At 41.2% G+C, this 14,466-nt stretch overlaps 1 protein-coding gene across 1 annotated transcript in view; it reads right to left on the bottom strand.

Moving 5' to 3' along the window:
• Positions 1-14,466, bottom strand: part of WASHC4 (WASH complex subunit 4) — a 975,954-nt gene that overhangs the window by 881,200 nt on the left and 80,288 nt on the right. Inside the window, exons 3-5 of the mRNA XM_086919270.1 lie at positions 11,702-11,755; positions 10,949-11,014; positions 482-527 (exon numbers count right to left, since the gene is read on the bottom strand). Coding sequence (XP_086775396.1) covers positions 482-527; positions 10,949-11,014; positions 11,702-11,755 — 166 coding nt within the window. The remainder of the gene's footprint in view (positions 1-481; positions 528-10,948; positions 11,015-11,701; positions 11,756-14,466) is intronic.

The raw sequence follows: 14,466 nt of genomic DNA, 5'->3' as shown, positions 1-14,466 counted from the left end.
AAACCGACGACCCCGAAGGCCTTTTGGCCCTTAGAAAAGTTTCCGAACTTGAGTAAGAAAAAGACATCCGAACTCAATGGCGGACAAAAACAATCTGAGGATGGAGAGGATGCCCGTGCGCACTGTAGTCCGGGGGAGGAGCCACCTTTCTCGTGATACTTCGAAGACTCTTCCAGGACAACAATATGCAATCATCCGGACCCAACAGTAGGCGGCGATCTATGCATAGATATGAATTCAGCAGCCCACATGCCCCGTACATAATTATTGCAACAGTTGTAATAGTTACACGTTCACTCATCCAAAAACCTTAAACACGTGTAAGTACAAGTGAAATGCAGGTTGAAAAATGATCTTACAGGTAAAATCTGTTCTATTTTTACACCTGGCATCTGAAAATTCCTAAATTAACTGTTTCCAAAAAAGAAGTAGAGAAACATTATTATTTAAAATAGAAAATAATAACTATGGTACTACTTACCACCTTCTCCATAAAACAGAAGGCCACTATAAAACTTTGTTTCACCCTAGCAAAACAAGAAGATGTTACAATTATTGTTTATGTTATATATAGGTTTATAAGTTTTTCACAGAAATAGATGAAGAAATGACAGCACAGAATACATGTTCAACAAGTCTAATATAACAGAGTTGCACACACACTTATTCCTGCAATACAAAACAAAACATTAACTATAGTGTACTGTATACCGGATTTCATAAAGAGCAGCTCTTAAGGGCAAAGAAATTAAAAAAAAAAAAAAAAAGAATAGAAGCACCCTGGGGCTATTTGTTTTCCGAAAGACTCCTAAAGCTAAAGATAGTACATAATAAATATTTTAAGAACAGCCATGTCACACAAAGCACCTGCCTGAGTGCAAGTCAATTTTGCCACAACCATCAGAGAGATTAGTCTACAGGGGTTTATCACAGTTCTTCGACCAGTCAATCAGTGTTGTGTCCCAAGTCAGAGCTCATTTATTGATCCTTGTGCTCAAAGAACACTACCCCCTAATTCATTTGACATGATGAAGACTTCCAACTAAACTGGCCACACAGTCAAAGAACGTAATTTGTTCTAGTGAATCTGGAATATGTTTCTGAACACACATGCTTTTGTTTTGGCCTTAAAAAGGCAAAAAAATGAATATATTGTACCCCAATTCTTTAACATCAATATATTTGGACAAAGGGAACATGAGAGTTGCTCATCTTTCAATCTGCCCAACATGTAGTTGTTTCTTCTTATATTGCATCATCTCAGATGGCTGCCTCCTTCCTGCCCCAGCAAGTTATGGAATAGCATGGGTCTCTGCACAATCCATGTGCTATACACACATTAGGTAAATGGAAAAAACAAACCCAACTTGCTTGAACAGTAGCAGGTGAAAAGCCTTTCAAACTGCAACTTCTCCCTCCCTCTACTGAGTAAAGCCCATGGGTGGTGAGAAAAGTGAATAAAACTATAAAAAGTGTGTCTTGAACACCACCAACTCACCCCAAGACATCTCTGAAATAAAGCTGCGATCTAGCAGCAAATCATACAACATTCAAATGGGAGTCAGGTTTCCAGAGTTTAATGTCAGATAAGGTGTGGTGTGGTAAGGATCAGTCATTTATACAGCCATTATTATGCCTGAGGTGGCACACTTTAAAGATGGCCATTGTTTTCACCACTACATTTTGGAAAAACAGTCTGGCAATTTTCATTTTTACATTATTACATTTATTGGCTTGCTCTGCCACATGCCTTACTGATGCCATTCAAGTTATTTTCCGCAATTCTCTTGAATTATTAATATGCACTAATCTGGTAACAATCAGTTGCTTTGTGGTAACAATAGCCATCTTTGAGAGACCTGTGCCAAGCTTTTACATCCAATGTGACTAATGTAATCCACTTAATACAGTTTTTAAATAGGTGAACGTATTTCATGTGGATATTTGTCTTTTAATCCATGTTACTGATATCAACACTATGTCTCTTCAGCAATGACAAAGAAGATCAATAGTCCTAAGATGTCGATTTTCTGTGATGCCACTTTTTGTGATGTCACATGCAAATTAGAGGGGACTCGCATCTTCCCTTTCGCCCACGGCCCCACAAGCCCTAGGACCGGCCCTGAGTGTATGAATAACCAAAGTTATCAGCATTCATTAGCCATAATCAAAGCACATACTGCTCACACTACTCACCTGCTAATATGTCTATCAGCAGGTGAGATTCCATACAAGCATATCCCATGCTGTTTGCTGAAGTTGTTTCTTCACTGCATACACTTTGCTCAAGCGCACCCCTCTTAACACCGCCTTCAGCGCCTCCTACTCATTTGCTCTTGTGCCCGTCAATCCCCAATCTTTATGTAGCCGTCAAGTGCTTCAGGTAGATCTGTCAGGCACACACTGCATTCGTCAAGATGTCTGGCAGCAGTCTTCAAGTTCAAGGAAGACCGCTCCCCGACCCCAAAGTACAGTTCACAAGCAGTGGGGATGGTCAGAGAGAAATCTACCCCCATTTAGTACAGGCTATTTTATGCAGGTCCAGCCCAGCAACTAGAATACGGTCAAGACGGCTATATGTGCCATGGATAGAGGAGTAGCAGGACTACTCCCTAAAGTTTGGGTGAATGAGCCTGCAAAAATCTACAAAGCCAGCGTTAGCCATAAAGGATTGCAGTCTTTAAGGTTTTTCATTTCTCAACTTTTGAAAGGTTGACTCTGTAGAGGGGTAGGCTCTGCCCTTGATTATTTAATATTGAAATCAATATTTTAATTGTTTCTGCTTATTTGCAGTTGTATAACACCGAAGTAGAATTTCTTTACACTTGTTATGAGGAATAATGGGCCAATATTTCCCTAAGAAACTAACTACTCTGTGCTTCCCTTTACAAATGTGGGATCCATCACCCTGTAAATTTGTGTGAGTGCAGCTCTCCACTCATGGTATTTTGTAATAAATTGGAAGTCATCCTCAATCGCCAAGCTTAAACCTCCATATTTCTTAATGTATATTTGTGGTACCAGCATGATGTAGTTGAGGGATGTTTTGCATTCGTCTGACAATGATGGTTTGCCGTTATACCTTGGGTCTTGTATTTGCTGTTTCAGCAATCAACAGAAATAAGAGGTGCACACATTGCAGCAAATTTGTCGGTCAGCTGGTGCAGATTCAATACAAGCACTTCCCATGATCACCAGCCAGGGTGTGTGTTTAGTTTGTGCCTCAGGTGTCCCTTTGCCCCTCAGCACCCCCTATCTTAGCAAAAAATCCTTTATATTAGCTCCCCAAGCCAGCAATTCATCCTGCACTTTTTTGACCCACTTGGTAATTCTTATGACGCATTTCTTTTGCAAGGGACCAATCCAGTGTATCTCGTACACAAGGGTAATCCTGAGATTTAGTTGCGTATATTTGTTCTAATATATTTGGAGTCCTAAACGTATCGTGAAGAAAGCTAAAGTGTATGGACTTAAAATGTGCATTCAGTGATACCTTCCACACCTACTCGCAGCCCTCGCCCATTCTCTATCAGTGAGAAGGACGCCCAAGTCCACATCCCAGGTGTACTTGACACCATCCTTATGGATAGGATAATCTAGTTTCAGGGCCCTGTATGTTGGTGCTGTCAGGTGACGCCCCAAGCCAAGTGGTAAAAAGCTTTACAAAATGTGTGTCATGGGAAGAGCCAGGGGAAGTCTGTCCACATCTCCCTCACTGTCCCAACTAGTTTGGCATATTGCAAAAACTGCTCAGGGCCAAAGCCAAAGGTGTCCTGTGCCTCTTGGAAGATGATAAATGCATCCCTCGGGTACAAGCCACCCAGTAATTGGTACCCATTTTCTGTCCATGCAGCTACCGTCATGTTACTGCTGATACGACGAAAGGGCTGTAAGTCCCAGATATTTAAGTCCCTGGCAAAGGGCGGGTGCCTGACAACCCTTTTAACAATCTGTTCACATATCTGGGCAGTCACGGGAACAACATAGGGCACCGCAGGCCCTAGGCAACCCCTCTCATCAGGAGCCCCGACAAGGGCTCCCCGCTGCACGTACCCGTCGATAAGACCTTCTACCAATAGTCCTCTTCAACTAGGTGCATAGCAGTGTGTTGGATGTGGGCTGGCTCCTGGTCCATTTGAAGGGTTTCCAGTGCCACACCCGTGGGCGTTCACTAGCCCATACCAGTGATACCAAGATGATGTTTAGCTGCTCAAAGGCACCCAGCTTTAGAGGCCAAAGAGTGTTTTGAAGGTCAAACAACGAGGCTGCCATATCATCTTGGCTACTGCCACCTGTCCCATAATGGAGAGCAGCAGCGTGCACCAAAGGTACACAGAGGCATACAGCCTCTCTACCACCATCCCCATAGTATAAGCATATTTCCAGTCAGCTGTTATCACAATCTTGACTCCCAGATAACAGATATTTTATGCAGGTCCAGCCCAGCAACTATAATTCAGGCAAGAAAGCTATATGTGCCATGGGTAGAGGAGTAGCAGGAATACTCCCTCAAGTTCTACAAAGCCAACATTAGCCATAAAGGATTGCAGTATTTAAAGTTTTCCTTTTCTCAATGTTTGAAAGGTTGATTTGGTAGAGAGGTGAAATTCCGGCCTTGATTATTTAATATTGAAATCAATCTTTTGTATTTTTTTCTGCTTCTTTGCAATTGTATGTTAATTATAGCACAAATAAGAACATATTTTCACGTGTTATGATGAATAATAGGCCATTATTTCCCCAAGGAACTAACCTCTCTGTGCTTCCCTTTTCAAATGTGGGATTCTTCAGCCTGTAAATTTGAGTGAGTGCAGCTCTCCACTCATTGTATTTTGTAATAAATTGGAAAGCGTCCTCAAAGGCCAGATTGTATTCACCATACTTCTTATTGTACATGTGTGGTACCCAGCAAATGTAATTAAGGAATATTTTGCACTCTTCTGACAAGGATGGCTTTGCTGTAATACCTTGTGTCTTGTATTTTCTGTGGTGGTGAGTAAGGCCACCCACATTTTTTTTCGAATTCTTTAGAATGTAGCTCCTAGAGTGAATCTACAGTTTTCGGTTGTTCTTATACTAATTACAACAGGCTAAAAAAAGGGCAAATCACAGGTTCTAATTTTGCTTCGGTCCATGAACTGTTGCAAGATAGCAAACCTGCATGTGGGCAGAAAATAAAAATCATGTAAGAGCTGTATTGGCAGCCAATATAGAATAAACCCAACATAAGCCCATAATCTGATTGAATGTGTGGCCAAACAGATCACTGAAAGAACATCAACCTGACTTGAAACCCTTTCATCCAATATGAATAGGCTTCTATATTTGGGACATTAGCCCATACTTTCAATAACCTACACCATACATATAATGCATGATCTATTTATCACTTATATAACCTAGGTATGAGCTATACTCTATACTTTGTGTCCCATAGATTTATAGCAGACAGCGCATAAAACATGCACACATTCCATGTATTTATACATTGTTTGCTTTACAATAATTTGGCGTATTCATATGCCTACCAGTATACAACTATGTTTGCTTTTCTAATGTTTGCTATTGCCAAAGTTATAATCCATATAAAGAATTATACTACGTATACTCCAAAGGAGCTTGTAATTAAGACCGGTAGATATAAGATTGCATGTGAATTGAGACTTCAAGGCTGAGGTTTTGTGTGTTTCCTGAATGGCCCTTTGAAGTTTTTCCCCTGTTAGCCTTACTGTGCACGTTGTAGGCCCCTTTTTTGCTTTGCACACATTACTGGATAAACACATTTGCTTTTGTGCCAGATTGTATATTCACATGGCACCTGCATATGTTTCCGCTTTCTGTTCTTTTCCTGGAATTTAGTGTGAACACTAACGACAAGGTCAAACAACAATGTCCCTTGTTATTCTTTCTGTACTGGCACTAGCACCTAGACAGAACACAGGAATGCAGCTGTTGTTTATGTGCACACATGTCCTAACATATAGATGAGCACATGAGCTAGGAACACACACATGGAACGAGAGTTCTGAGACAAGAGCACTGCATATGCGGATATGTGGAGTGTCCATCTGTGTATGTTAAGGTACGGGGTCTGCCAGTTATCCCAGAGGTCTTTCATATATAATTATTTAGCTTTAGTTGCAATGGACGGGGTTAGGTCACTCTGTCCTATAACATGACAGGGCATTTTATGATATCTGGATTAATAACCATGATAACCGTATTTTTACTATGTATTTGTGTTCTAATTGTGGCAAGTACACTGCATTTCAGACCACAATAGTTTGCAGAACACTGCTGGCAGAGACTGGGAAGATGGAGGATACATCTCCTTGATCTAGTGCTGCAGAGCAGGGATTTGGTTGCGTTTCTGCCTATCCTATAGAGAGGGATCACAGAATAGTAGTAAGAATCAGAAGGAAGAGGGTGTGGACCCAACATAGACGAGGGGTCCTCGGAAGTTGAGCGCATGAGGCAGCCCCGATGGAGGAGAGAGCAGTAGGAGGTTTGGGTTTATGTGCGAGGCGAAAGGCATACCAGCTGCATCACTCTAAACGCAATGGGTATAAAGAGGATGAGGATACGTTGTCTTAGAGCAGCGTGTATCAAGAAACTGAGTATGTTTACTGAAGTGATGAAGACAAAGAAGTGCACTTACCACGAGATGTATTAAAAGTCATGTCTGTACATGGTCACAAGAGGTACCTTACGAGCTTTGTCAGTAAAACATGCAGTCACCATATCAGTAATTGATGTCTTTAGTCCTTCCAAAAAATGTGCACATCACTGAGAAACTTAATAGGAATGTGCTTCCCTAAGTATGTTGGACTGATTTACATGCCAACGCTCCCCCTACATACAATGCTCCTAAATGAATAAATAAGTAAAGTCTTTATGGGTAAGGTATAATAAGTAAGGGAATACATCTCTGAGCTTGGTATCTGGTCGTCATATCATTCTCTGCATAGAGTACGCCATTTTAGGTCACAAGCTGTCTGCATTGATAAGAAATATTGTAAACTTACATTGAGCTTACAGTACACCCATTGCTTACTAATGTTGACCTTATGGTCACTTTCATGTGTTTGCTTTTTACTGGATGCTTCCCTAGCCCAAGGTTGTCCAACTTCTGTTTGTCCCTCCCCTGGAACACAGCCTCTTCGCCATCTCTCTGAGGACTGATCATTCCACAGCTCATGCTTGGGGAACATCGTTTTACTTTTTACTAAGACACTTCATGACTGTATGTATTTTTACAGCACTCTTCCTTGTGTGCTTCTCCCCCACCCCACCAAATACCCGCCCTGTGATCCAAGCTGCTGTCTTACTCATGTTGCAAGCTCTCTTGTGTGCTTGTCCCAAGCGCAATGCCAAGCTTCCTATGTGATCCATGTGTTGCTTTCTCAGATGTGCTTCTCCCAGCGCCATTGTTTTTCTCTTCCTTGTGTGTCACTTTTGCCCTTTCCCCACCTACTCACCATTACCACCTGCTACTTCGTTGCAGCCTCTTCTAAATATATATCATTATTTTGTTTCAGGAAATGGCCAGGCAGCAAATTGCCGTCAGCCCCTCCACAGTTAAAAAGAAAATTAAATAAAAATGTTTTTTTAAAGGGCTTACCTACTACTCTTTCCTGGTGCTCGTATCATTTTGTAGGCAATGAGATGCATATGCAAGTTATCATACATGTGTACACTTACAAAAATGGCCACGTCATCTTGCCCCTTCTATTGGCTTTTTTTTTACTTTTGGCCATGCTGCAAAGCATTTGCGAGTGCTGAACAGCATTGCCTAAAGGCACTGGCAAAGTGTATAGGTTTTAAAGACAACACCTGGTGGTCCTGCGTCTCATTGCTCTCCCAAGGGCATCAGAAGTCAAGCTGCAAAGTTCAACTTAAGAGGACTGTAATGATAAATTCTTCCTTCCTCCTTGGTTCACATCTTTACCAAGGATGGCATTTTCTTGTGTTGAAATATGGGCACCTACTAAAGTTGGGAAAAGCAATGATCTACAACCTATCTGGACATGACGAGTATCATTATCCATGTGTCTGTCATGTCAAGTGCTACTTAGAAAGCATCAGTATGGGTGGAAGATCTAAGCAAACCTCCCAACCTAGTAATCTTTTTGTTTTGTTTTTTCTAGTGATCAATTTTGAGGGAAAGTATGTCAAGTCCAATATTCCCCCTGGCCGATTTCGCACTCATGCTCTTGCTGGAAACTGCAGCTATGTTCATCAGCTGTTCAATTTTCCTATCATGGGATAGTCTCAGCAGCAGAAAGATTTCCTTGTGCAGGCGCTTTATTATTATTAATATTATGCTTATTTTAATCTTCTTCTGTAGGGTCTTAAAATTCTGATTTGGATTGGGTCATGATCCGAACTACCTCATGAATATTAATTAGGTAGGTTTTACATTGTGACTCACAACAGTTGGTGGCTATCATAGGGATGGTGCCCTGCTACCAATCCAAAGCTATAATACTGTGCCTGGAGTGGTAAAAGGCTTTTGCCATTTTACAACTCAGCATGGATGGCACTGAGATAATCCTAAACTTAAAGACTTTGCTAGAAAAACAGACATTTGAGGTGAGCAGATTCAGAGTGCCGCTGGTGTTGTAGGGAATTCTATACAGGAGCTGCTCACCGCCAACATTTTGGAACTACCCGGAGTTCTCTGCCTGACTTGTGCTGGCTCTGCCCCCGGAGGCAGAGCCAGCACAAGTCAGGATACTCCCTACACGCGGCTCTGGGCTTTAATAAGCGAACTCCCCTGAAGAGGCAAAGCGCTCGAATAACTAAGAAATCGAAAAATGATAAACTGATACTGCACAAATAGTGTGAGTATAATCTCTATGTTCTTGTTTGTATAAGTCCTGACGAAGGCTCCATAGACCCCTAGGGCCCAAGGAGCTGAAACATGTCGACGTTTTTTCAATAATATACTTATAGACCTAGTAATTCGGTCTACATAAAGTACAGTTCTTTTTAAATAATAGTGGAAATACACCCCTTAATAAATCTCCGGGGCTATTTCCCCTTTTTCAAACCAATTTTTTGCACATCACTTTTTTCTCTTTTTCTTTTTTGCACTGTGTATAGTGGGGAAACCCTCATATCTCTGGGCACTGCACCAAATAACCCAGAGGTGCCTCGGGTGAGGCTGGCAGTTTACACACAGAAGATAACCCGATGATAACTGCCACAACTACAATGCAGGGCGGATGAAACATATATACCGCTCCTACGATTGCATTGAGTTTTTGAGGGTACTCTTCATCCTTTAAACCGAAGGTTAGAAGGTGTAACAAGTGTCCTTTTTCACTTCTGATTAACCTCGTCTAATACTCAGGGGAAAGAAACTGACACTATTTTTCCTCATCCTCCAATTTTGATGAACATAAATATAAAACAGACAACATCAAACACACAAAAGTTGATAGGAGGAATGCTTGCGATTTGTCAAACCAATGGCAATCACTTGGGTAGTATTCCAACCAACTGTTCTTTTGCCCACTAGGCCACCTCCGTTTGGACCCAGCCATATGCAGATCAGTCTTGAGACTGCTCCAAAAGGACTAGTCCAGCCCGAACAGCCAGGTCCTCCCTGAACCAGAACACAAACAACCCTAAACCGCTTTCGCCCTGAATGCGGCTCTTCAGACGGGTATAGCATGGTTAAAGTGACACAGAGAGCATGGGACCAACATCTGAGCATGCCCTTGCCACTTACGATGGTACAGAAAAAACACATTTCTAGTGGAGGGGGTTCAAAAGTGATTTGCATATGACTGGGTCCAAACTGAGGTTGCATGGGGAGCACAAGAACAACGGGTTGGAATGTTACCCTGAACAATCATCAGGGATTAGACCTCTTGATTCATCCCATCACATTTCGTGTGTGAATCAAACTCCCACTAAAAGAAATCATGGCATTTAGAGATAAAAGTTGTGTGACAAAGAATTCCTTCTCATGTAGCGATCCCCTCCAACACCATACTACACTACGGTGTGATCTATGGTCAACAACAAGGTTTCATCAAGTGTCAAGTAAATGGCATCACCACCTAATGTGTACATCTGGCCTGACATGACTTGAGCCCAGTTTCACCAATTATAAAATGGCTTACGGTGTTGCAATCTTATTAACAAAGTAGCGTACTTAAAGAACCTCATGAAATGATATTTAAAAAATATATATTTTTCAAATTAACATGTTTTCTGCTGCTGGTTTGGTGCAAAATTCTTCTCTGTTGAAGACTCATGTCTTGGAACGATAGGTGCCCAATAGCCTGGTCGATTGTCCTGCCATGTAGACTTATCTTATAATGTCTTGAGCACAGAATCCAGTTGTTGCTTTCTTGATGAACACATGACCACTGACTCTGCATCCATATTAAACGGCTTTTGAGAGACTAAGGACTATTTTATCACAGAGAAGAGGCTACGTTTTCTGGATGACCATTCCCCAAATTAGAGAAGAAGCCCCTGTTAGGAAGCTGCTATACACCACTTTAAGCACAACATGCATACTTTGAAAATCAATTGTTGTGGAACTGGCTGTCAGAAACAGATTAAAGGGAACGTCGCAAATAAAAGACCCAACACAAATGAAAGTGAGCAGAACATTTTTGAGAAAAATAAGCCAATCACCAGACCAAACACATCAGCACATACCAGGGAACTAGTGATGCCTGGTACTGAGCTATGTACATCCTCTGTTTTAACTTTTTTGAAAGCAGTTTACGGTCCCAGAGTAGTACCAGGTCTTCCAATGAAAAGGATTAAGACAAACATAAGAGTATATACAAATGGTAAAACAATTAAACAATGCATTAAGACACTAAGTTTAATGTTTCTGAGAAGCACATCATAGTGAAAATGTAAAGGCAGTAAGAAAGGTGAAATACAATGAACAGCATACAAACATTCTGTGGTGCATTACCTCGTATTTCAATTTCTTGATTTCGCAACACAATGCTGCAAACACAGTGATGACTTTGTTCAGAACCTGTAGCCATTAAAAATAAAAAATAAAAGAGTATGACTGTACTTGGATGTAAAAGACTGCTCTGTTTGCACTATTCTGCTTTCCATCTAGTCACTCCTTTCAATCCTGTCAAAGTTCGATTTGTCAGTGTCTTAACAAGGAATACAAGAAATTTAAAGTGATTGGGCATTTCATGAAACGACTGAATGAACCCAGTGGTTTATATTTTCTACACAGAAGGTAGAACTGTGATAGAAAGAGGTCTCCGACAAAAGGGCAAATGACAGCAATATTAATTTTACTAATGTGCAGACCCTACAGCAGAATGACATCGGTGAGAGAGTTCGTGGAGAGGAGGAAAACAAGCAAACACCAAGGACAATCAAAGTAAAAGTAATAACTATAGATAGAAGTAAAACAAACTTAAAGTGTGCCAAAAAGTCGAAGAAAAACAAATGCATTATGCAAAACATGTTTTATATAACAACTGTAAGTCTAAAGAATACATATATCTAAACTTTTTATAGAACACAAGAACCAATTCAAGATGGTTCTCTGGTTCTGTCCTCGAAGATTTGTTTGTTAAACATTAACTGACCTGCGCTTCACAAAATATTGGAAAACTGAATCAAAATGAACCATGAATAAAATACAGCTTTGAGCAAAATAGAAGATGGACTCTGAAATCGGTGACATCCTGCTTGTTACCTTATTTTCAGTCTTTATTAGTTCCAGCAGGGATGACTGCTCATAGGGCACCAGCTAAGTTTGGAGAGAAAACAAAAATCAGAACGATTACAATTATGTTGCTTCGATAACGAGCAGCTAATTTTTTTGTGAGGCACTTCAGCCATGTTTTGAGTCTTTTTATTTTTTAGAAAAAAAACAAACAGAGACACTTTACGGGGGCAGTGACTTCTACATACGGACAAGGAAAGCAGAGCAGCCATTTTGACAAGAGCCTTTTTCATGTTGATAAAGATGTCTCAAAGTACAAGGATTACTATCCAAACCTCTTTCTCATTTTGGATTTTCAAAAGCTCAAACACACACACATGGGGTTATTAAGTGTAATAATCAAGTGACTGTATGAAATAAAATAACAGCCTTTATGGATTGTTCTCGTGAATCAGGTTTGATTTCGTTTTAAATTTTGGGCATGGCGAAGACCACAAACATGGATTAAAGCTTCGGACCGATAAATGATGCTGAATGGATTTACATCTAGTCATTTCGTTCTGAATCAAGGAGCAAAGTATTCTATGGGAGTTAAAAGGGGAAAGGGCACTTTTTAAACCCTCCTCTTCAACCGCTTTTAAGGACTCTCCACTTGGCGAATCTGTAACAAACCTTGCCATGTCATTCCCAGTGTTTGTTTTTATTGGAAGGTTTTGTGTACATTCGTCCATCAGTGCCAAACTTATTAGGAAAACAAAAAATGGCTTTTCATGGAAACACTGACTTAACAAAAACTACACAAGCATTAGCGCCACCACCTCACACTATTTCCCAAATTAAAACATTCGTCCATCTCAGCACCTTCCTGGAAGGTGCTACGGTGATCCATCAAGCTTTGGGGGTGTTTGTGGTGTCAAGACAAAAGGGGGGGTGGGGGGGGAAGGGTACCAAATCGTTGACCTTCTATGTAAACCCACATAAGAAATTGAGTCACAGATACCAAAAAATACAAAAACACACATGAACCAAATTTTTCTCAGAAAGTGTATTTTTCATAATTTGGTATTCAGATGGTTTTCAGAAATTTGTGTTTAAAGATGTACTCTAATGGTCATGAAGGGGTTAAGAAAATAGGTATATCTCGACCATCAGGAGTCCCCGTGGTACCAACATCTAATAAAATAGGGCCACGGATTGCCTGGGGGAGCTTTTTCGCTCGTCTGTAATTTTGGTACTCCTGAATGTGTACTAGACCATAAGTCCTAAGTGTTTCGATTCACTGGCCCCAACTCAAAGAAAAATCATTATAGGACTCTGTTGTCCCAGTGTCCTAGAAAGGTTTTTTAAAAAGGTATAAGGGGGTGAGGGGGGTAGGCTACGGATACCCTCTCCAGGCTGATTTCGGTCCTAGGGACCCTATCACCCGGCACATTTTACAGGGTGAGCATCATCTAATGATTTGCATATTTTTTCGACTATCCCTACATGTAGCATAGAGAGCCCAGTGTTGCTTCTTTAGACCTGGTTATCAATTGTGTATAAGTCAACACATAGGACATCTGAAACCTCTACATCTGTTTACATTATTTTTCTTTTCATGCATAAACATCTATTTTTAAAGAACTCTACTTACTTTATTTTTGACTATCTTTTGATAAAACCTAAACTTGCTAAACTAAAAATAATAATAATAATAATAATTCTGACAGGTTGATGGTCTGTTGAAAATATGTTGATGGATTCATCAACATGCCTGCTGAAAACTTGGACATATCTATGACACTGACTATCAACAGTTCCCATCCCAATATTTCTTTTCAAAGCTTGTTCAATTTGAATGGCAACTGGTCACATCTAGTGGATCTGGAAAGCAAAGAATGTGATTGAACCACAGATTAGCTCTTCGATCCATTCTCCGTCCAAATCCTGCCAGCCTAAACACCATTAAGCACTGAAAAAAGTGGTAAGCAGCAACCACAAGACTCCAAGAAAGGGCTGGCAGCTGCAGAGCAACCGGCAATTCAAGAGCCTCGAGTGTGATATTACACCACTAACATAACTTGTGATTGGGGCTTACCTCGCTAAGCCAGGATATAGAACCTGGACAGACTTCCTTGAAACTAAAGAGTAATTGTTCTACAAAAAAGTACTTGAATTAGAAAAGAGAGAGCGATCACTGGTAGTTGGCTCCAGGCTGCACCTATGCTGAAACTGCAGTGGCTTGGTGATTGAGCATATAAGCAGTCTCCCTGGAGCTGTAACCGTCCCTTAAGGCACAGGGCAGAGTCCCTGAGACCCAAATATCCACAAACGCCTGAACACTGCCACTGTGACATTGGAAGGAGTCATTGGAAAGGTAGTACTGCAAGGGGCAGACCCTGGCGGTTACAAGAAACACCACCAAGGCAGGGGCGCGGGGCAAACCGCTATTGCAGCCTTTGGGATGGTGCCCGGCCTCTCTCAGGAGCTACCACTCAGCATAAGAATTGGTGCAAGTGGCCTTAAGCTGCAGATATTCCCTCCAAGCAGTGGTGATGAGGGAGTGGATTGTAAAAGTGAGCCTTCTTAAAGCCCTGGGACTAGCATATTTACCACAGTGAACACTAACTAGAGGGAGTCCCTGTGACTGAGTTCCCATCTTGCTAGATACCCGACACAAACTACCCTTGGCAGCACCCTCGCTCCTGAGGAGGTGGGGAAAGAGTGAATTATAAGGGCAGTCAGAGGCCGAGTAAAACATAATACTCATCACACTGCCTTCCTGAATGGTCTTTCCACATGCTCCCTGCTACCCG

The sequence above is a fragment of the Lissotriton vulgaris genome, chromosome 1_1 (genome assembly GCF_964263255.1).
Source record: "Lissotriton vulgaris chromosome 1_1, aLisVul1.2, whole genome shotgun sequence".
In the NCBI taxonomy this organism is placed as follows: domain Eukaryota; kingdom Metazoa; phylum Chordata; class Amphibia; order Caudata; family Salamandridae; genus Lissotriton; species Lissotriton vulgaris.
Note: the sequence above shows the minus strand (reverse complement) of the source record. Positions and strands in the feature narration are given on the sequence as shown.